Below are 23,966 nucleotides of genomic sequence, written 5' to 3' on the forward strand. Positions count from 1 at the left end.
TGACCATAAGGCGCTACAGAGGGTAGTGCGTACGGCCCAGTACATCATAGCGGCCAAGCTTCCTGCCATCCAGGACCTACAGTTGAAGTCGGAAGTTTACATACACCTTAGCCAAATACATTTAAACTCAATTTTCACAATTCCTGACATTTAAACCTAGCAAAAATGACTTGTCTTAGGTCAGTTAGGATCACCACTTTATTTTAAGAATGTGAAATGTCAGAATAATAGTAGAGAGAATTCTTTATTTCAGCTTTTATTTCTTTCATCACATTTCCAGTGGCTCAGAAGTTTACATACACTCAATTAGTATTTGGTAGCATTGCCCTTAAATTGTTTAACTTGGGTCAAACGTTTCAGGTAGCCTTCCACAAGCTTCCCACAAAAGTTGGGTGAATTTTGTCCCGTTCTTCCTGACAGAGCTGGTGTAACTGAGTCAGGCTTGTAGGCCTCCTTGCTTGCACACGCTTTGTCAGTTCTGCCCACAAATGTTCTATAGGATTGAGGTCAGGGCTTTGTGATGGCCACTCCAATACCTTGACTTTGTTGTCCTGAAACCATTTTCCCACAACTTTGGAAGTACGCTTGGGGTCATTGTCCATTTGGAAGACCCATTTGCGACCAAGCTTTAACTTCCTGACTGATGTCTTGAGATGTTGCTTCAATATATCCACATAATTTTACTCCCTCATGATGCCATCTATTTTGTGAAGTGCACCAGTCCCTCCTGCAGCAAAGTTAAACTGTGATTTACCACGCACTCCAGCACAGTTGGTGACGGTATGCACCTTTAACTTTTGTTTGCGGACCACCATTATATCATAGAAGAAGAACAAGAAGAAGAAGCTAGCTAGGGATTATTGTTGACATTCTGTCGTACTGACATGTCCAACTAACGGAATTACATTTTTGGAAATTATTGCAATTCTATTGATAGATAGTAAATTATTGTAATATCCATATTAGTCGCATCTTTTTTTAACCCAGATGAAACTTCGGTCTGATTTAAAGGTAAGGATTCACGCTCTAGCTAACTGTTGTAGCATTTGTAGCTAGCGTTGATTGCTATGCTTGTGGCTAGACTCGAGTCATGTCATAATGTAACGTTAGCCAGTAAAGATTGTTTATAGCTGCATTGGGGTCGGACAGATTTCCTGTTTAGATTAAGACACCACGGAGTCGGCGCGAGATATGGCTCGGAAAACGTAATTTGAAAAATGGCCTTCTCATCCCTGTATTACAATTTGCAATTGGGATAATGGGACAAATCTGCGTAGAACGCGATTTCTCATCCCTGGATTGAGGTACGTTTTCTGAGCAATATCCGTAGTGTTTTAAACTAAGGAAGTATGTCCAAACCCAGTGCAATTTTAAGCATGTGTAGGGTCAGATTATATTCTGGCTTCAAATTTAACAGTTGCCTAATTGTATTTTAGCGTGCTAATAATGGCAGTTTGCTACATTGGGTATGTTTAGAAGGCTTGCGAAACAGGGTAGGACCAGATTTTCCACTTTGCCACTGTGTTTATGTTAGCTAGATAGAGGATTTGTGACCAGCATAACATTAGCTCGCAAGTTCTCACTTGCCAAATGAAGAACACCAAAGGCAAATTATAGTTTGGCTAACTAAATAGGTTGTCATACAAGAAGGCCATGTGCAGTGTTGGGGTTAAAGCGTTACAGTAATAATATAACTTAGTTATTGTTCCAGTTAAAGTAATAACACTGATCAAAAAAAGTTTTTGCTACTTCTATCATTCCCTAACTATTACAGTTATTGATCCAAATAAATATTTGTGATTATTATTCCTTCTCTGTTGGAGCAATATTTAAAAATCCCCTTGCCCCAGATTCTAATTGTTTTCGTCCTCACCAAGTTCCTGATTACGCAGGCACGCACTACTAGTGAGGGAGATGAAAAATGGCAGAAGCATCTAAAACATTGACTTTCTCAGCATGGAAGTACTCCCATTACTTCGATTTGGTAGGACAAAGTGACAAGAGTATTACTGTAAACTGTGCCCAAGTGAGAAACTGCTTGAAACACTACTTCCAATTTCTTGAAGCACCCGCCAAAACACAACTTATAGCGAAAGACCCCTGAGACCTGACCACTGCTGCTGAAGATGATTGTAGGCCTACCTCATCCAAACAGTCAAGGCTCGATTTTAATCTTTCAGTAGGACAGGCTGTAACCCAGGGAGAGCTGAACAAGCTTGTAACTGGGTATGTAGTAGAGGAAATGCTGCCCTTATCCATGGTAATTTAAGATACTTGTGTTGGTGTATAGGCCTACATAATTTTGACATTGTTTAAATTGAGTGAGGATACGCAGTGTTTTGGAGTGTAACGCAAAAGTTATATAACGAGTAGTGTATCAAATTACTTTTCCCAGGGAGTAATATGTAAAGCAATTTGTTATTGTTGAAAGAAGTAATGAGAAATTAGTATTGTAAACTGGGTGGTTCGAACCCAGAATGCTGATTTAGTTGACAGCTGTGGTATATCAGACCGTATACCACAGGTATGACAAAACATTTATTTTTACTGTTCTAATTACGTTGGTAACCAGTTGATAATATCAATAAGGCACCTCGGGTTTTGTGATATATTGCAAATATACCACAGCTCACGGCTGTGTCCAGGCACTCCTCGTTGCATCGTTCATATGAACAGCCCTTAGCCGTGGTAAATTGGCCCTATAACACACCTCCTCGGGCCTTATTGCTTAAATATATAACGCTTTTTGAGTGCACATGATAGCATATTTCATGGACATGAATTACTATTTACTGCACGACTGCTTTTTTCATGGTAGCAGTCGTGCATGTCAGTCACACAGTACAGTACAGTAGTAACATCATTTGGTACAACTACAACAAGATAATAGATTTCAGGCATTCAGAGCGCACATTTTTTTCTGGATTTTGTCTTATTTTACTGTTAAATGATCCTGTCATTGTTATACATAGATGCCAGTTTTGTAAATTTGACATTTATCTCAGGTAGGCTTTTAAAGGGTACAGTAGCACCAAAAACACTACCTCTATTCAGAATGTAAATGTCAATAAATGAGCATTGTTCAATAGGATCAATACTAACTTTGCATTATATTTTAGTCTATAGTGTGTATTTAAACCTCAAACCATTGGTTTCCAAATATTTTATGAGTAGACTTTGTTATTCTAACTTTTTTCACCATAAATCACTGTTGTTCTAATTAAGCCCAGTATGCGCCTATTAAGCCTGGTTTGCATTGAAACACATGCGGATAGTGTGTTGATATCCCTAACATTCAATAAACCTGAGCGTAAATATGTTTTTTTTGTTCAGATTTAAGTTGATTATAACACAAGAAATACAGTTATATTATGCATCTAGCCATTTACCAAGATTAGAAACAAATAAACCTGATGAACAGCAATGATCACTTTATTTGAATAACTTTAGGGGAGATTCATATAAATCTAATTTTACATAATAAATGTCAGTTTATACATTTTAACATTTTGGAAATGAATTTAAATAGATTATTTAAGAGGTCGGCTTATTTGTAACACCCATGGGATAAAAAGGAAAGACAAAGTACGAAAGGCTGGGCCTGAAGTTATTTATAAGACGTCATACTAAGTCTTTTGTCAATACTCTTTTGTTGAAGATGTTAAACATTTATCTTGGTCTGATGTGTATAAGGAGCAGAATCCAGATGCATGGAGTATTTGTAAAATGATTCTTGCCAATTGTTGACAAACAGTCTCTTAACAGGTGCATAGCTGTGAGAACTGTTAGAGAGCCGCCTGGATCGATGATGAAACAAGTCAGGCTGCTCAGCTGATTGGTTGAAATACTGTCAATTGAGAAATGTTGTGGAAAGACTTTGGAGCATCTTAAATGATATTATGGGCAGAAAACCCAATTAATCTCCATCGTTCATTAAAGTTAATGGGTCATTTATAACAAAACCTTTTGATATAGCTAAAATCTCAATAACTATTTCACAGGTAAAGTAGACAAACTGAGAAGTGAAATGACAACATTGAACCGTGAACCATCATATTTGTGTATTAAAGATCTAATAATGAAAGAGAGGGATTGTGTTGAATTTGGCCAAGTTTGTGTGGAACAGGTGGAAAAGATATTGTTATCCATCAGTAATGTACAGTAAGCTACCAGATATAGACAACCTAGATGGGAAACTATTGAGAATGGTAGCAGACTATTGCCACCCCTATTTGCTATGCATTTAACTAACATCTAAAGGAGTGTGTGTGTCCACAGGCGTGGAAGGAAGCTAAAATAATTTCACTATCTAAAAATAGTAAAGCACCCTTTTCTGTCTCTAACAGCCAACCAACCAGTTTGCTGCCTGTTCTTAGTAAATTGATGGAGAAAGTTGTGTTTAAAAAAAAATGCAGTGCTATTTTTCAAAGAGGTTAACTACTGACTTTCAGCATGCGTATAGGGAAGGGCTCTCAACTTGTACTGCACTGACTCAGATGACTGATGATTGGCTAAATAAATGGTTAATAAGATGATACCAGTTGCTTAGGAGGGAAAGGGGAAGTCAGATGTGTGGAAGACATTTGATGTAGTTATGGAAACTACTGGGGATCAAGAAAAAGGAGGGTATAGGAGCAAGTGCTGCATGACTATTGTGTGCCAAACAGGTGCTGTTAGTTTACACAATACTTTTTTGGGGACCATTTGGAACAGTGCAAACGACACTAAATATATTATAAGTGTACCAGAGAGTCTGTTCTATTGAAAATAAAAAATATATATAAATCCATTACAGCAAAGACTTCAAAAAAAGTTCCATGCATTTGTGAAATGCAGTTTATTTATTGTTTATGCTAATTTTCCAAAGCTTGCTTTGTTATTTCATTTTAAAACAAATGCTGGATTGCATTTCAAAGCATGAATGACTTGTGTGATGACATGAACGAATGATTGACTGATTGATTGATACAGTAGCCTATATATTGAAATCTATACCTAAGTAACGTTATGTACGGTATTAAGACTAAATAGGACACGCTCTTAGGCCTACAGCTTGATGGTGGTTATACAAGGCTACTACTATAATAGTTATATAGTTGCCATGGTGCCCTAGTTGCAGCCTAAGCACAGAGCTCCTGTAAATGTGTACATATTTAGATATTTTAAGTGTTTTTAATTGTTTTTTAATCAGCTATTTTGATTTTGATAACATTGAGGTTTTATTGCATTTAGCTGGTGTTTTTGAGCCATGTATTTTAACTGACAGGTTAACACTTTTAGGCTTGGCTAGCTAGCTTTTGTTTAAAAAATGCATCTGGACAGTACAATCTTTTTTGTTTCACTTGGCTGCCAATTGCTGATCCTTTGAGAACATAATTTGAGGAGTCACTCATGCTGCCAAACATACCCTCGTAAAACTGACTATCCTACCAATCCTTGACTTCGGCGATGTCATCTACAAAATAACCTCCCAACACTCTACTCAGCAAATTGGATGCAGTCTATCACAGTGCCATCCGTTTTGTCACCAAAGCCTCATAAACTACCTACCACTGCGACCTGTATGCTCTCGTTGGCTGGCCCTCGCTTCATATTCGTCACCAAACCCACTTGCTCCAGGTCAGCTATAAATCTTTGCTAGGTAAAGCCCCGCCTTATCTCAGCTCACTGGTCACCATAGCAGCACCCACCCATTGCACGCGTTCCAGCAGGTATATCTCCAGTGGGGAGAACCAGTATTTGATACACTGCCGATTTTGCAGGTTTTCCTACTTACAAAGCATGTAGAGGTCTGTCATTTTTATCATAGGTACACTTCAACTGTGAGAGACGGAATCTAAAACAAAAATCCAGAAAATCACATTGTATGATTTTTAAGTAATTGATTTGCATTTTATTGCATGACATAAGTATTGGATACATCAGAAAAGCAGAACTTAATATTTGGTACAGAAACCTTTGTTTGCAATTACAGAGATCATACATTTCCTGTAGTTCTTGACCAGGTTTGCACACACTGCAGCAGGGACTTTGGCCCACTCCTCCATATAGACCTTCTCCAGATCCTTCAGGTTTCTGGGCTGTCGCTGGGCAATACGGACTTTCAGCTCCCTCCAATTTTATATTGGGTTCAGGTCTGGAGACTGGCTAGGTCACTCCAGGACCTTGAGATGCTTCTTACGGAGCCACTCCTTAGTTGCCCTGGCTGTGTGTTTCGGGTCATTGTCATGCTGGAAGACCCAGCAACGACCCATCTTCAATGCTCTTACTGAGGGAAGGAGGTTGTTTGCCAAGATCTCGCGATACATGGCCCCATCCATCCTCCCCTCAATACGGTGCAGTCGTCCTGTCTCCTTCTCCATGCTTCACGGTTGGGATGGTTTTCTTGGGGTTGTACTCATCCTTCTTCTTCCTTCAAACACAGCGAGTGGAGTTTAGACCAAAAAGCTCTATTTTTGTTTCATCAGACCACATGACCTTCTCCCATTCCTCCTCTGGATCATCCAGATGGTCATTGGCAAACTTCAGACGGGCCTGGACGTGCTGGCTTGAGCAGGGGGACCTTGCGTGCGCTGCAGGATTTTAATCCATGACGGCGTAGTGTGTTACTAATGGTTTTCTTTGAGACTGTGGTCCCAGCTCTCTTCAGGTCATTGACCAGGTCCTGCCGTGTAGTTCTGGGCTGATCCCTCACCTTCCTCATGATCATTGATGCCCCACGAGGTGAGATCTTGCATGAAGCCCCAGACCGAGGGTGATTGACCGTCATCTTGAACTTCTTCCATTTTCTAATAATTGCTCCAACAGTTGTTGCCTTCTCACCAAGCTGCTTGCCTATTGTCCTGTAGCCCATCCCAGCCTTGTGTAGGCCTACAATTTTATCCCTGATGTCCTTACACAGCTCTCTGGTCTTGGCCATTGTGGAGAGGTTGGAGTCTGTTTGATTGAGTGTGTGGACAGGTGTCTTTTATACAGGTAACGAGTTCAAACAGGTGCAGTTAATACAGGTAATGAGTGGAGAACAGGAGGGCTTCTTAAAGAAAAACTAACAGGTCTGTGAAAGCCGGAATTCTTACTGGTTGGTAGGTGATCAAATACTTATGTCATGCAATAAAATGCTAATTAATTACTTAAAAATCATACAATGTGATTTTCTGGATTTTTGTTTTTGATTCCGTCTCTCACAGTTGAAGTGTACCTATGATAAAAAATTACAGACCTCTACATGCTTTGTAAGTAGGAAAACCTGCAAAATCAGCAGTGTATCAAATACTTGTTCTCCCCACTGTATATCTCTAGTCACCCCCAAAGCCAAATCCTCCTTTGGCCACCTTTCCTTCCAGTTCTCTGCTGCCAATGACTGGAACGAACTGCAAACATCACTGAAGCTGGAGACTCATATCTCCCTCACTAACGTTAAGCACCATCTGTCAGAGCAGCTCACAGATTATTGCACCTGTACATAGCCCATCTGTAAATAGCCGATCCAATTACCTCATTCCCCATACTATTTTATATTTTATTTATTTTCCTTTGCACCCCAGTATCTCTACTTGCACACTCATCTTCTGCACATCTATCACTCCAGTGTTTAATTGCTATATTGTAATTATTTCGCCATTATGGTCTATTTATTTTACATTCGGTACCCATTAAATCCAATCCAGACTTTTCTAATATTTTATAATAAAAAGTGTAGCTCCCTCCAGTAACCACAAGCACAACTGTTCCATGATTTTAACTGGCAGTTTTATTCTGTAGTTTTAGTCAGAAATGTCACCTTCCGTGAGAACTATAAAGTAAATTAAAATACGGTTAAGCACACTCTTGCAACTTTCTCGTCTTATGAGTGACTTATTAGCTCGATATAACTCTGAAGTGCTTACATACATAGACAGTTTAGCCGGAGATATAACATTAAACACATGAATAAAGGTAAAATACCTCATTGGCTGCTTATTACAGAAGGGAGGAAATCAAAAACATCACACTTCTTATTCCTTGCATGAATTCACGCTTCATCCTTAATTATTATAAAGTTAACATCCTAACATACACGCTTCAATCGTTACGAACTACACTCGAAGGCTCAAAAAACCTAGCTAATACAGGGTGGGATTGCCTTCACTCCAAAAGTGTGTTGCTGTGATAATAATCCCCGTTACAACAGTTCTTAGCCACGTAGTTCCGCTTGTCTTACCATTTCCCCTGCATAGTGAACACATTTTCCATTTTAGCTTCACTTTTCCTTCAGAAATAGGGCAGTATATGTTAGAAATGTCAAATCCTTCCAATTGTTACATGACTGTTCAGAATCTGCAGAATATAACGATCCAATAGGCTGAATTAAGGTGTTGTTAAATGATTTGCTCCGCCACACAAACGCATAAAAGTACACACACCAACAGAATAAAGAATGTTTATTCAAATTAGTCATTAATTGATAGAAAAGCTAAAACCAACTACATTAATCTGAGACATACTCTGGCAGTGTGCAGTATTGATGACCAGTAAGCTCAGACAATATCCATAATGACTATAGAAAGTACGAACACTTCAAGACCCTATGGTCAGATGTCTTTTCCTAAAGGCAGTATGGTAAGTAATGGAATTGAAGTTTCTTGGTGTGTAGGAATAATAAATAGTGTTGCTGTGGACACGGGATAATCTGGCAAACACACACACACATATTTAACATAGCTGGGATACTGTACTTATGTTACTCAGTTCAGGTAGCATTCAATGTCCTGCGTTTGTGTTAACCATGGCAGCCAGCATTGCAAATAAAGCGATTCGTAGAAAGATAATCAACCTCTTTCTGTGGATCCTTTCCCCTTAATGTAATTTTCATGTCAACCTTTCATGTCATGTCTTTGAATATAAAGACAATTTATTTCACACTTTAGTTGAGCAAAATAAGTAGTGTTGCTCGGTTGACAAGACAATTGAAAGAGTGCCTGAGTCATGCAGAACAATATCAATGCTTTATCCTCAAGTGAGAACAAGTTGTTGTTTCCCTGACTGCTACCTACAGTATGGCTGCTACTCAGAAATGCTAAAGCCTAACAGTAAATGAATAGATGACATTCACAGCAATTATAAACCTGTCTCCAGTATAACGTTACATACACAGACAGACCCACTGTGGATCTTTGTCAAATAAATCTGTATGAAAAGGCATCCCAGGTCTGTTTTGTCAACGAGCACAATTTTGACCCTTTTCAGGAAACTAGGCGCATGTCGCGGGTCACTACTTCACAGGAGAGCCGTTTGAACGTAAACTTAGTTTTATTTATCAAAATAGTTTTTGGAGCAGAAATGCCTTCTCGAACATGTGAACTTTCGTATGCCTTAATAACAAACTTGAATGCCGTCTGTAAATACGAATAAAATTGTTAAATTATGAGCCTAGTTGGTTTAGCCACAGAAAAAGGGAGCAACCTCCCGCTAGCCATGATTGGCTGAGATAATGAGTGGGATGGACATGCCAAGAGATGAGTTTGGATTGTCTGCCATATAGCATGCTTCTGTCTATTTGAGCTGGTCAGTATGTCTAGGTAATCCTGTCTAATGCAACTTTAAAATGTTATTTTTTTTATTGTGTAGTAAAACTTAACAAAAGACTTCTATGTAAGTGTCCATTTCAATAGAATGTCACTGCAAAAACTGTTTCAGAGCACTCTTGTCTGAGTGGGCCAGAGCACAAAATAACTGATTAATTTACGAACGCTCAACATCCGTTGAATATGGCTGGTGTCAGTAAACGTCGGCAAAAAAAGCATAATTAAATTGTTGCCAGGAGCACAGTTAGTCACCAACACTCTGGATAACATAAAAACAGCCTAACCAGCTCTGCTAGGGCGAGTAAAATGGTCAGAGTTTGGGTGGGGGCTAAAGATTAAGATGAGTTTTATGGCATTGCACACGGTCAGTGTGAACCAGAATGACTTAACACAACAACGGACCAAGCAAGCTGTACCAACAAAACGGAAACGACACAGGATTTATGAAAGGGGTTGCAGTCTGCCGTGAAGTGTTCATCCATGTATACAGGTAAGAGTCGAGCTACAGTTTCAGATATTATACGTTTCTAATTTTGTCAAAGTTGTTTGCATTGCAAGTTAAAGCTTACTGTTAGCTAGCTAGCTGATGTTAGATGGCTGGCTCGCTAGCTAACATTCCGTTTATGATCTGTGTGTAGTAATGTTATCTCAGAATGCCATTTCGCATTACTAGTTATAGCCTAATCTTAGCTAGCTAATTTTGAACCTATTTGGTTAACCTTTAGCTAGCTATGACAATCGGTTTGTATTGCTAGTACTCTATAGATTAGGATTATGGTTCATTGTTTAGCTAGCATGTCTAAACAAAAGACTCCACTTCGCCAGATGATTACATGACCCATCAAGTTAGCCATGTGTGACTGACGGTGATTACGGCTATCTATTGTATAATAATGCCAAAATGTTTATATCTGGAATTTGTCTTTCAGCATCAGTAGAACACGCCTGACTCTCCTCCGCCAGTCATACAAGGAGAATGGTCTAATGCCTCCCATCAAAAAGAGAGCTGGTCCAAGGAAGCACAGGTTACAGCTGAAGCATGAGGACTTGCAGCAAGTTGTGAACTTCATCAACAACTACGCAGAGGACAATGCAATAGTATTACCAGGATGCCACCCAGGACACAAACGGTGGAAAGCTGCTGACATCCCATGTGACAAAAGCAGCGACGTGGCGTCTCTACATGGAATCGATGACAACACTTGGTATGTAAAGCATAAACAACACGTTTTGATTATTTAATTTACCTCCAACATGATTGGCACTACTTTTTTTGATCTCACATCATTTTTTTTGTTATTTCCTGTTTTACAGCTTCGGTGCTCTGGAGCCTGGTGTTGTCACCAAGGAGCGTTCGTACTCCGTCCGGGAACAGGTTTCAGCTGCTGCGTAACGCTGACATCCTTCCTCTCATAGATGGTCTGCCTGTACAAGCACCACCTGAACTGGACACAGCTAGACAAACTTATCTTTTTGAGAAGATCAGGGAGTTTTGTGACGAAGAGGCTATTGACATCACACGCCCTGCACCAAAGTCAAGGGCAGGACAGAATCGGGCTCTCCGAATATAGATTCCCTTGTTCGTGCGTGGTTCGGACGGATTCCCAGTCATCAGCACTATCTGCAGTGCCTCTATTCAAATGACTGTGTTAAGCACTCTGCAACACACTTCAGCGTGTGGGGTCGACGGTTTCATTATTGCAATAATTAATTGATATTAAATAAAAATTATTATTTTTCAAGAAATGACAGTCTCTCTCAATACTGAATTTCCACAACATGATTCTCCTAACACACATTGCTGCTACTATTATAATTGTTTTTATCCTGCTGCTCAGGGACTTTACCCCTGATTGTATGCATATAACTACCTCATCTATCACTGATATTGTTCTTGTACATACTGTATATTATTTTATTCATATTGACACTATCTATTTCTGATATTGCTACTATGCAAGTAAGCATTTGGCTGCACCATTTACACCTGTAGAGACCCATCCACTTAGCAAGATGTGGCTGGGGGTTATAGCATTTATTTCACATGACCCATCAATTTAGACAAGTGTGTCTGGGTAAGCGTGATCTAATACTTATAAAATATTTTATCTGGACACTTTGTTTACCTGGAGTTTTTCCTTATTGTAGGCTACTACTTTAACCACTTTTAGTCTTAATCTTTACTACACTACTCTCTGTTTAGCACGTGACCTCACATGTGAATCTTTAAAGAGATGGGTGTGAACAATGCTGAATGGATGTAGATAAAGGAGAGCGCTCCAGTATGTACCAAAACATTCAAAGGCCATTTTCTCAAAAGTGAGGTTACAAGTTTATCAAACTTCAAAGCAGAATTACTTTCCCATTGTTCCTCAAATGCAGTGTATGAGATTCCAGTTTGTAGCTCTGTGTCTCAGCTTTTATCCAATGTAAAAAACACCATTTCAAATGTTCCTACATAACACCGAATCAAGGCGGTCGGTCACAATTTATTCGAAACACTGGTAGTAACCAGATAATCCAAAGAATTCAGGTAGTAAACAATGCCCCCTCAGGCAGAATATTTTCTATTTCGAACTGTCTGTGACTCGTTTACCTGTTTGCTACTCAAAGATATTTTACTTATTAAGTCGAAGACAAAATTAACTGCAATAAACTTGTCTCAAATATATTAGCATAACTACACAGAACCACCATAAAATGAGGCCTATCTCCGTATTAAAATGTGTCCCAGTGCAACATGCCTTGATCCGTCCCACTGGACGTGGTTTATGGAGCTCTCTTTGAAATAGATGGATTGGCTGACAACGTCTCAAATGATGCACTCGCATCAATGTGACCGGAGTACACAAGGGGGCGCCAAACAGGCAAAAACCCAATTGGGCATCTTTTACCAGAATGCTAACAAAATTAGCACAAGTAATAGCGCATCTCAATGGAGGCTGCTAGCTACATATGCTAACGAGATGAAAATTAACTAATTGCTAAGACAGGCAATACAGCTCATAAAGTTATACATATATAGAAGCTACTGAATGTCATGTCATTTTTGGTGAGTTTGGACATTTACAAGCGACTGTGAACGAGAGACATACAAATGAAAAAAGTTTTGACATGCTTGTCTGAAGGAAGAGCAGTACTGGCTCTGGAGCAGCATGTATAGGATACAGTTGCTAGTGCAACGGGCCTGCCTGCTCTGCTCTGCTCAGAGAAGAGGGAAGAGGAGAAGGCTGTGGAGAATGGAGAGGAGAAAAAACGCAAGGAAATCAAGATAGTGGCAGCTGTACAAATAACTAATCCAAAGGGCTTTGACTTCTTAAACATGGAAGAAAGCTAACAATATATGATGCCCCGTCACCTTATTATTCAGCCTATTACTTAGATCAACTAGCAAGTTAAATTTAAGGGTCGCGTTAATGCAGAATTCAGATTTGTCACGCTAAATAAAATAAAAAAAAGTGTCATCTTGCTGTGTTTTGTAGACTTGCCTAGTTAAATAAAGGTTGACTTTGGAAATGCAGATTTAAAATGTGTCTTATTGTAATTTCTGCTCGGCATCAGACTAATTTTGTGCTTCAGTTGCACTTCTCCACTCAGAATGCCCTTAACTGAATTCTCATGTGTAGCTACCTTTTTCCAGTACTTTTCTTAGTATATCCAGCTACTTTTCTCAGCTAAAATGTAAGATTAACTTTAATCAAAACATGAAATGTAGCTGGCTAAATTATTTCTATGATAAACATTAGAAATATGATTGCCATGCATCGTCTTTGCAAAAAATACCATGCTTTTTCATTGTAAGCTAATTTACTTGTGTGGCTGACAACCAAATAGCGTTACACTTCTGTTGTCATCTGATGAAAAGCTATTTTCTGCTGAATGTGTTGCATTAATGTATTTTCTGTGAAGGAAACTATAGTTGCACATCTCTGATCACTTTATTGAAGCATAAAAACACTTGACTTTCAATATAAAACGTGACCCCGTCAATACACAGCTGGACTCACCTGCTCCGGTTGTGCTATTTATAAACAAACAGGTGACTGACTCAACTGGTCTGGGGAACTACGATAAGCTTCATAATGTAAAATTATGTGACTAGTGAAATTAAAAACGCAATTTGCTTTATCTCCTAATGTATTGCACAAGTTGATTGCATGTATTTACTTAAAGTATCTGCAAATATTAAAATGTATGGGGGAAAACTTAAAAAAAAAATAGTTTCCATGGTATTAAAATCATCCAGTGGCTATTTCCAAATACATCAGTATACGGTATACCGCCAAAGCCAAATTTGATGTCAATGCTAATATGGCAAAAATTCGTACAGTTGAAGTCGGAAGTTTACATACACTTAGGTTGGAGTCATTAAAACTCGTTTTTCAACCACTCTCCAAATTTCTTGTTAACAAACTATAGTTTTGGCAAGTCAGTTAGGACATCTACTTTGTGCATGACACAAGTCATTTTTCCAACAATTGTTTACAGACAGATTATTTCACTTATAATTCACTGTATCACAATTCCAGTGGGTCAGAAGTTTACATACACTAAGTTGACTGTGCCTTTAAACAGCTTGGAAAATTCCAGAAATTATGTAATGGCGTTAGAAGCTTCTGATAGGCTAATTGACATCATTTGAGTCAATTGGAGGTGTACCTGTGGATGTATTTCAAGGCCTACCTTCAAACTCTTTGCTTGACATCATGGGAAAATCAAAAGAAATCAGCCAAGACCTCAGAAAAATAATTGTAGATCTCCACAAGTCTGGTTCATCGTTGGGAGCAATTTCCAAACGCCTGAAGGTACCACGTTCATCTGCACAAACAATAGTACGCAAGTATAAACACCATGGGACCATGCAGCCGTCATACCGCTCAGGAAGAAGACACGTTCTGTCTCCTAGAGATGAACGTACTTTGGTGCGAAAAGTGCAAATCAATCCCAGAACAACAGCAAATGACCTTTTGTACCTGTTTCCTCCAGCATCTTCACAAGTATCTACAGTGCTGTGAAAAAGTATTTGCCCCCTTCCTGATTTCTTATTTTTTTGCACATTTGTCACACTTAAATGTTTCAGATCATCAAACAAATTTGAATATTACACAAAGATAACCCAAGTAAACACAAAATGCAGTTTTGTGCAGTTTTTATTTTATTTATTAAGGGAAAAAAGCTATCCGAACCTTCATGGCCCTATGTGGAAAAAGTAATTGCCCCCTAAACCTAATGACCGGTTGTGCCGCCCTCAGCAGCAACAACTGCAATTAAGCGTTTGCGCTAACTGGCAATGAGTCTTTCACATCGCTGTGGAGGAATTTTGGCCCACTCTTCTTTGCAGAATTGTTTTAATTCAGCCACATTGGAGGGTTTTCGAGCATGAACCGCCTTTTTAAGGTCACGCCAAAGCATCTCAATCGGATTCAAGTTCAGACTTTGACTGGGCCACTCCAAAACCTTAATTTCGTTTTTTTAAGCCATTCAGAGGTGGACTTGCTGGTGTGTTTTGGATCATTGTCCTACTGCAGAACCCAAGTGCGCTTCAGCTTGAGGTCACAAACTGATGGCCGGACATTCTCCTTCAGGATTTTTTGGTAGAGAGCAGAATTCATGGTTCCATCAATCGCAGGCCAGCCCGGGGGCACGTATACGGCCCGTGACGTGATTCAATACAGGCCACGGAATCATGCTCAGATCACAAAGAATTTGCGAAAGTAAAGTTTTGAAAAACGTATTTGTTATTCATTTTAAAAGCCCAATGAATACTCGCCTTTGTGTAACGATTTAACTCCCACCGCCTGTGGGACATTTATTTTGAAGGCACGTATAAATAACAACTGCACAAGGACAGACAGTGACTGACAGGCTAACACACACACGTCACAGTTACAAATAGTAGCTAGCTAGAAATTGCGCAAAAGTGAGTTTTTCAAAGATTTCAAAGGAAAGTAGACAATGAATATAGGATGTTCCAGCAAGAGTGGACATTCATTATTTATATTTATTGAGGAATCAGGGAAAGCTGTGTGCTTAATGTGCAAAGAGAGCGTCGCTGTCTTGAAAGACTACAACTTGTCCCAACATTTCCAGACGAAGCATGCAGAAAAATATAGGAATATGTTTTCTGAGCAGAGGGCAAGTGCATTCAAAGAGTTGCTTTCTCAGTTGCAAAAGCAGCAATGACTTGTCACAAAACTGCATTCAGCAAACGACGGAATTGCGAGAGCTAGCTATGTACTGTCCCACAAAATTTCTAAACATAGCAAGCCATTCGCTGAGGGCGAATTGATTAAAGAATGTTTAATTGACTCTGCAGCAAGACTTTGCCCTGACAAGAAAGAGCTGTTAGAAAATGTTTCCCTGTCAAGACGAACAGTGACACGGTTTGTTGAGGACATCTTAGAGAGTATGGAAAAACAGTTGAACGACAAGGTAAAGGATTTCACCTATTTTTCCTTGGCCCTGGATGAGAGCAGTGGTGCATGTGACACGGCGCAGTTGTTGATGTTCTTACGAGGCATAACCCCAGACTTTGAAATTACAGAGGAGATTGCTTCAGTGCAGTCAATGAAGAGCACAACCACCTGGAAATATTTATTGGAGGAGGTTAATAAGTGTGCGGCAAAGCTGGGACTGAGTTTTGAAAAGTTATCCAGTGTGACCACTGATGGGTGCCCAAACTTGACAGGAAAAAACGTTGGCCTTTTGAAATGGATACAAGATCAAGTAGCTGAGCTGAACCCAGATCAGAAAATTATTTTCCTGCATTGCATTATTCATCGGGTGCTGCTCTGTAAATGTGTTCTGAAAATGAGCCATGTTGTGGATACAGTCACTAAAGTGGTAAACTTCATAAGAGCTAAATCTTTAAACCACAGGCAGTTTGTCTCACTGTTGGAAGAGACAGTCGGGTCATGCAGATCTCCCCTACCACACAAACGTGAGATGGCTGAGTCCGGTATGTCCTGTGCCTGCTCCTCACGCTCCCCCTTGGGTGCGTGTCACCAGTCCGGTACCACCAGTGCCGGCACCACGCACCAGGCACAGTCCAGGCATGGCGTCCAGTCCCGCTCCATGGCCGGAGCCTTCTTCGGCGCCGGTGCCCAGTCCGGTTGCGGCGTACAACCCCTCTCCATGTCCGGGGCCCTCCTCCACACCGATGCCCAATCCGGGCACGGCGTTCTACCCGGCTCCATATCCGCGAGCGGAGTGAGTACTTCACCCCGCACCAGAGCCGCCCCCGACGTGAGATGCCCACCCGGACCCTGTTTATCGTTGTCTCTGATTGGGGATCATATTTAGGCAGCCTTTTCCCACTGGGTTTTTGTGGGATCTTGTTTGTTTGTGTGTAGTTGCCTGTGAGCACTGCATTTGACTTCACGTTTAGTTTGTTCTGTATTGTTTTGGTGAGTTTCATTAATTAAACATGTGGAACTCTACGCACACTGCACCTTGGTCAGTTAATTCTACAAACGATTGTGACACATATGCCGGTTTCAACATGAGATATCCTTTTTTTTTTACACACTTTTATTTTACTATGTAAATTTGTCTTTTTTGTAAATGTTTTGGCGCCAAACTGGTGGCAGTTGTGAAAAAAGTAAATAGTTGAAAAAGTTGCAGAGTTTATTGAAAATTATTCCGTTGTTTATTAGAAAAAACAAATCATTAATTAGGCATTTTGTTTCTTAAACCACATGGTCTATCCACTAGAAACGAATAGACAATATGGACACAGATATACAAATGAATACTATATATCTGAAAAAAAAAAAAAAAAGTTATTCAAGTATAAATTACCATAGTTAACATAGATTGCCGTAAATGACCTAGGTATTTGAACCCAGGTGTGGTGTGTTTATGTTTTCTGTTCCGTGGAAGGCTGGGAGAGCAGATGTAGGCCTACAGACAGTGACAAACCTGTGTTTGTGCGTGTGTGTACACTCTGCAGGTGTGAGAGCCGCCAGCACTGGGACAGTCCATCCTTGTGTCAGTCGACTGGCACAGCTCGGAATGCAAGATGCTGTTCTCCCTGGGGATGCTGATGCTGTCCGCCACACAGATCTACACCATCTTCACCGTGCAGCTCTTTGCCTTCCTCAACCTGCTGCCTGTCGAGGCCGACATCTCTGCCGTGAGTCCCGCAGACTGAGAGACGGACAGGCGCGTGGGTGGGCAGGCATGCAGGAAGGCAGATAGACAGACAGATACACAAACAGACAGACGTGGTCTACAGACATTCAGACAGACTGACTGACTGACTCACTGGCTTACAGAAAATAGATTTTGGCTCTGTGCTTGGAGCTTCTAGTTATTAACACCACCAAGTAGTTCATGATACGATTTGTATTCTTATTTCTCTTTCAGTACACATTTGACAACAAAACAGGAAACTTTGATGACCTGCCTGCACGGTTTGGGTACTGGTTGCCCAGCGATGGACTCAAGGTGGGTACAGCAATGGTCCATACGTTGACTGTTTACATACCCAGTCATTTCACTGCCATTGACACAAATTAAAGTATAACCATCATCAGAATATGAACGATAAGCATGGAATCTAATTTTCGGTGGCATTTTTTCTTGAGATAGTTTTTCTGAGATTGGCATTCTAATGTAAAACTAAAAATGTGTAACAGAGTGGATTGATTATCAAAAATGATCACTAATGCATATACACTGTGTACAAAACATTAGGAACTCCTTCCTAATATTGAGTTTAGGGCTGACCTCAATTAGTCGACTGGTCGATTGTTTGGTCGTTAGGCTGTTGGTCGACCGAGATTGTTTTAGTCTAACGATAACAAATATATATGTTTTAGTCGAGCAATAACAAATATCTATATATATTTGTTATTGCTCGACTAAAACAATCTCGGTCGACCAACTGCTTAACGACCAAACAATCGACCAGGCGACTAATATACAGTACCAGTCAAAAGTTTAGACACACCTACTCATTCAAGGGTTTTTCTTTATTTTACTATTTTCTACATTGTAGAATAATAGTGAAGACATCAAAACTATGAAATAACACACATGGAATCTTTTTAAATTTAAAACCGGGAACTAGACAAAAAACTCCAGGGGACCATGACACAATGTCCCAAGAAAGTGTTAAAAACATCCTCAGGAATGTCCCCGGGACCATCCGGGAACTAGACAAAACTTCCAGGGGACCATGACACAACATTCTGATAAATTTAGGCCACCATTCCGTGACGTCCCAGGACGTCCTAATGACTCATTATTGTTTGCAGGGTAACCACATTTTGAGGTTATATAGTGTTTGTTTACATTTACTTTGTTTACATACATTGGAGTAAAATGAGCTTATATTTTGGGTTCTGACGGGGTACGACAGTTGAACTAAGCTCAGGAGGCATTTATAAGTTACAGTTGAAGTCGGAAGTTTACATACATCTTAGCCAAATACATTTAAACTCAGCTTTTCGCAATTCCTGACATTTAATCCTAGTAAAACTTCCCTGTTTTAGGTCAGTGAGGATCACCACTTTATTTGAAGAATGTGAAATGTCAGAGTAATAGTAGAGAGAATTAATTATTTCAGCTTTCATTTCTTTCATCACATTCTCAGTGGGTCAGAAGTTTACATACACTCAATTAGTATTTGGTAGCATTGCGTTTAAATTGTTTAACTTGGGTCAAACATTTCGGGTATTCTTCCACAAGCTTCCCATAATACGTTGGGTGAATTTTGGCCCATTCCTCTTGACAGAGCTGGTGTAACTGAGTCAGGTTTGTAAGGCCTCCTTGCTCGCACATGCTTTTTCAGTTCTGCCCACAAATGTTCTATAGGATTGAGGTCAGGGTTTTCTGATGGCCACTCCAATACCTTGACTTTGTTGTCCTTAAGCCATTTTTCCACAACTTTGGAAGTACGCTTGGGGTCATTGTCCATTTGGAAGACCCATTTGCGACCAAGCTTTAACTTCCTGACTGATGTCTTGAGATGTTGCTTCAATATATCCACATAATTTTACTCCCTCATGATGCCATCTATTTTGTGAAGTGCACCAGTCCCTCCTGCAGCAAAGCACCCCCACAACATGATGCTGCCAATCCCGTGCTTCACGTTTGGGATGGTGATCTTCGGCGATGGTCATTATGGCCAAACAGTTCTATTTTTGTTTCAGAGGACATTTCTCCAAAAAGTACGATCTTTGTGCCCATGTGCAGTTGCAAACTGTAGTCTGGCTTTTTTATGGCGGTTTTGGAGCAGTGGCTTCTTCCTTGCTGAGCGGCCTTTCAGGTTATGTCGATTGTAGGACTTGTTTTACTGTGGATATAGATACTTTTGTATCTGTTTCCTCCAGCAGCTTCACAAGGTCCTTTGCTGTTCTGGGATTGATTTGCACTTTTCGCACCAAAGTACGTTCATCTCTAGGAGACAGAGCGCGTCTCCTTCCTGAGCGGTATGACGGCTGCGTGGTCCCATGGTGTTTATACTTGCGTACTAATGTTTGTTCAGATAAACGTGGTACCTTCAAGTGTTTGGAAATTGCTCCCAACGATGAACCAGACTTGTGGAGGTCTACAGTTTTTTTTCCTGAGGTCTTGGCTGATTTATTTTAATTTTCCCATGATGTCAAGCAAAGAGGCACTGAGTTTGAAGGTAGGCCTTGAAATACATCCACAGGTACACCTCCATTTGACTCAAATTATGTCAATTAGCCTATCAGAAGCTTCTAAAGCCATGACATAATTTTCTGGAATTTTCCAAGCTGTTTAAAGGCACAGTCAACTTTAATTACCTAATTAATTTAATTTACCACTTTAAACCCCCTATACTCCTTTGAGACCCCCCTTTGAAACTTACTGAGATCTCTTCTAGACATTGTTGCCAAAATAATGGGCAACTGGGATTTTTATACTTGACCCTGAGCATGATGGAATGTTAATTGGTTAATTACCTCAATAACCACAGCTGTGTGGAATCACCTGCTTTCAATATACTTTGTATCCCTCATTTACTCAAGTGTTTCCTTTATTTTGGCAGTTATCTATAGGTCCAAATACGCTTAAATATCTTCCTTTCCCTGTCTCCTTTCCTTCACAACTGATTAGTGAATCAAGGTCTGTATAGGATTTCACCATTGTGCGTGCACCTTTCAAGTCCTCACAGTTCAGTCGTCATGAAGGAAAGGAGGCTAGGAAAGGAAGCTAGCTTTCTAATACCCTTTTCACACTACTGAGCCAAGTCAAGCGAAACCAAGCCAAACTGTGCTGGCCTGGTTACACATCCACCATCGTTTCTGGAACCATGCTGGAAAAGACCATGTGAAGAGAACATATCTAAACCAGCACAGTACAGGTCGTTTCGGCACGTTAGTGCGAAAAGGGTATAATTCAAGACCATTGGAGCATGGCCTGACGTGGTATTGCAGGTCTGCTGGCTCCATGGTGGCAATGCCCCCACCTGCTGTTGTGACAGTATTTCCCCCAGGCAACTCAGTTTGGGGTGGGCTAGGACGGGGGACGGCGGTGCCAACTGATGAGTTCAGCCCCTCCCCTTCGAGTTCTAGTAAGAGGCAGGGGTCACGTCTGTCACTGTATGTGTTCAGCCTGCCAGGCTTACTTGCGTAAGGCATCTGATTATAAAGGCTGAGCGATGAGGGCATGCCTACTCTCTCTCTAGCTCTCTCTCCTTCTCTCTCTGTTTTTCTTACCCGCTCAGTCCTTTCCCTCTCTTATTCTTTGTCGCTCTTGCACATTCATTGTTTTTTTCTTTCTGTTTATCTCTCTCCAAGCAATCAATCCTCTTTTTCTCTGTCTCTCTCTCTCTGTCTCTCTCTCACTCAATTCAATTCAAGGGGCTTTATTGACATGGGAAACATGTGTTAACATTGCCAAAGCAAGTGAGGTAGATAATATACAAAAGTGAAATAAACAATAAAAATTAACAGTAAACATTACATTGTAACAACAATGAACAAATGGTTAAAGAAAATAAATAAGCATAAATAAGTATTTACAATGGTGTTTGTTCTTCACTGGTTGCCCTTTTCTTGTGTCAACAGGTCACAAATCTTGCTGCTGTGATGGCACACTGGTATTTCACCCAATAGATATGGGAGTTTATCAAAATTGGGTTGTTTTCGAATTCTTTGTGGATCTGTGTAATCTGAGGGAAATATGGGTCTATAATATGGTCATACATTGGGCAGGAGGTTAGGAAGTGCAGCTCAGTTTACACCTCATTTTGTGGGCAGTGTGCACATAGCCTGTCTTCTCTTGAGAGCCATGTCTGCCTATGGCGGTCTTTCTCAATAGCAAGGCTATGCTCACTGAGTCTGTACATAATCAAAGCTTTCCTTAAGTTTGGGTCAGTCACAGTGGTCAGGTATTCTGCCACTGTGTACTCTCTGTTTAGGGCCAAATAGCATTCTAGTTTGCTCTGTTTTTTTGTTAATTCTTTCCAATGTGTCAAGTAATTATCTTTTTGTTTTCTCATGATTTGCTTGGGTCTAATTGTGCTGCTATCCTGGGGCTCTGTGGGGTGTGTTTGTGTTTGTGAATAGAGCCCCAGGACCAGCTTGCTTAGGGGACTCTTCTCCAGGTTAATCTCTCTGTAGGTGATGGCTTTGTTATGGAAGGTTTGGGAATCGCTTCCTTTTAGGTGGTTGTAGAATTTAACGGCTATTTTCTGGATTTTGATAATTAGTGGGCATTGGCCTAATTCTGCTCTGCATGCATTATTTGGTGTTCTACGTTGCACACAGAGGATATATTTGCAGAATTCTGCATGCAGAGTCTCAATTTGGTGTTTGTCCCATTTTGTGAAATCTTGATTGGTGAGCGGACCCCAGACCTCCCAACCATAAAAGGGCAATGGGCTCTATGACTGATTCAAGTATTTTTAGCCAGATCCTAATTGGTATGTTGAATTTTATGTTCCTTTTGATGGCATAGAAGGCCCTTCTTGCCTCTCAGATCGTTCACAGCTTTGTGGAAGTTACCTGTGGCGCTGATGTTTAGGCCAAGGTATGTATAGTGTTTTGTGTGCTCTAGGGCGACGGTGTCTAGATGGAATTTGTATTTGTGGTCCTGGCGACTGGACCTTTTTCACTCTCTTACTCTACCACTCTTTCTCATTCCCCCTCTCCACCCCCCTCTGACTGGAGCGAAGCCCTGCCACTTCACCCACCCGTTTGAACTCTCTGCCAGGCTCTGTGTGGGTGCACTGTGGCTTTTAGGAAGGCAAGTGTGGTGACCAACACCCTAGGCCTCATCATGTTGCTTTGACATATTGTTCCATATTGTACTTATCATTCCATCTTGTACAAACAATATGGTCTCTACGTCTTCGGTCCAATGCCGTTTGGCTTCAGCAGGTCTCCCTGCTGCGGTTGTGGTCGTATCGGTGTGCAGTGTTTCAGTGTTTGGACCATAGCCCTGTCCTGCTGTGTTAACAAATTGCTTTGTGATTGTAGCGTGTCAACCGTGTTGACTGTATCCCGGTCTACTGTCAAGGCCCCTGCTTATCCTGCCAGCAGAGTGCTGATCTGTGTCGTCGGGTGCACTTACCCAGAACTCTGTCTGGCTGCGTCTAACTCCAAAAAAGCTGTCCCCTTCCCTCCTCGCTAAACCTTGTCTAGTCTCCGTCGCAGATCTGAGACGATTGGGGAGGTCCAAGCAGGAGCTAAACCCTGGTCGTGTTCATTAGGGCACGCAAATTAATACTTTGCGAAACGTTTTGCAACAGAAAACAAAAAGGTATTTTCTTTGTTGGACAAGTCCATGTGCTTAAGGAACACCACTCCCATCCCTATTTCCTTCTTATTGCCTTCACCTATCCATTCCTGGACGATCTGCAAAGGTTAGTGAACAATGGAAGAACTGAGAGAAGAATGTTCAGAAATTCCATGTCCAAGGCTTCCATGTCCAAGGGGTTGCAGTCCTGAGAATAAACTTCCTCCCACAAAGGAGCTTGCAGCTTTTACCAGAATCACCAGACACTTACCAGCTTGTTTATCTCCTATGATTTCCCTGTTGTCCTCAGTCTGGTCTTTCTTTGAGAGGAACCGCACACCTCCCATGCCCCGAAATGGCACAGTTTACAGCTAGGCTGTACGACTTCCTCTCAGATTCTGATTACAGTAGTTTTAGGTTGCATCCCAAATGGCACCATATTCCCAATATAGTGGACTACTTTTGACCAGAGCCCTATGGTCCCTGTGGGCCCTGGTTAAAAGTAGTGCACTATAAAGGGGATAGGGTGCCATCTGGGATGCAACCTAAAACTACTGTAATCAGAATCTGAGAGGAAGGCCAGAGCACCCTCGAAGGCACAACTGGAAACATACAACTCTCTTACACAGAAGGAAAGTGTGCCAGTTGCTTAGTTCCCTGTAAGTTCCCGAGTGGCGCAGCGGTCTAAGG

The 23,966-nt window shown here is 40.7% G+C and overlaps 1 protein-coding gene across 3 annotated transcripts in view; it reads left to right on the forward strand.

The window, feature by feature from the left end:
* The first annotated feature begins 800 nt into the window (after positions 1-800).
* LOC129811086 (E3 ubiquitin-protein ligase RNF13-like) overlaps positions 801-23,966 on the forward strand; it is a 103,323-nt gene continuing 80,157 nt past the window's right edge. Inside the window, exons 1-3 of one of the 3 annotated variants that reach the window (XM_055862241.1) lie at positions 801-1,011; positions 17,515-17,697; positions 17,931-18,011. In XM_055862241.1, coding sequence (XP_055718216.1) covers positions 17,584-17,697; positions 17,931-18,011 — 195 coding nt within the window. In that variant the 5' untranslated portion in view covers positions 801-1,011; positions 17,515-17,583. Of the gene's footprint in view, positions 1,012-1,200; positions 1,305-17,514; positions 17,698-17,930; positions 18,012-23,966 lie in introns of those variants that run through there. The other 2 variants (XM_055862242.1, XM_055862243.1) reach the window with 2 other exon arrangements.

The sequence above is a fragment of the Salvelinus fontinalis genome, chromosome 14 (assembly GCF_029448725.1).
Source record: "Salvelinus fontinalis isolate EN_2023a chromosome 14, ASM2944872v1, whole genome shotgun sequence".
NCBI lineage: Eukaryota > Metazoa > Chordata > Actinopteri > Salmoniformes > Salmonidae > Salvelinus > Salvelinus fontinalis.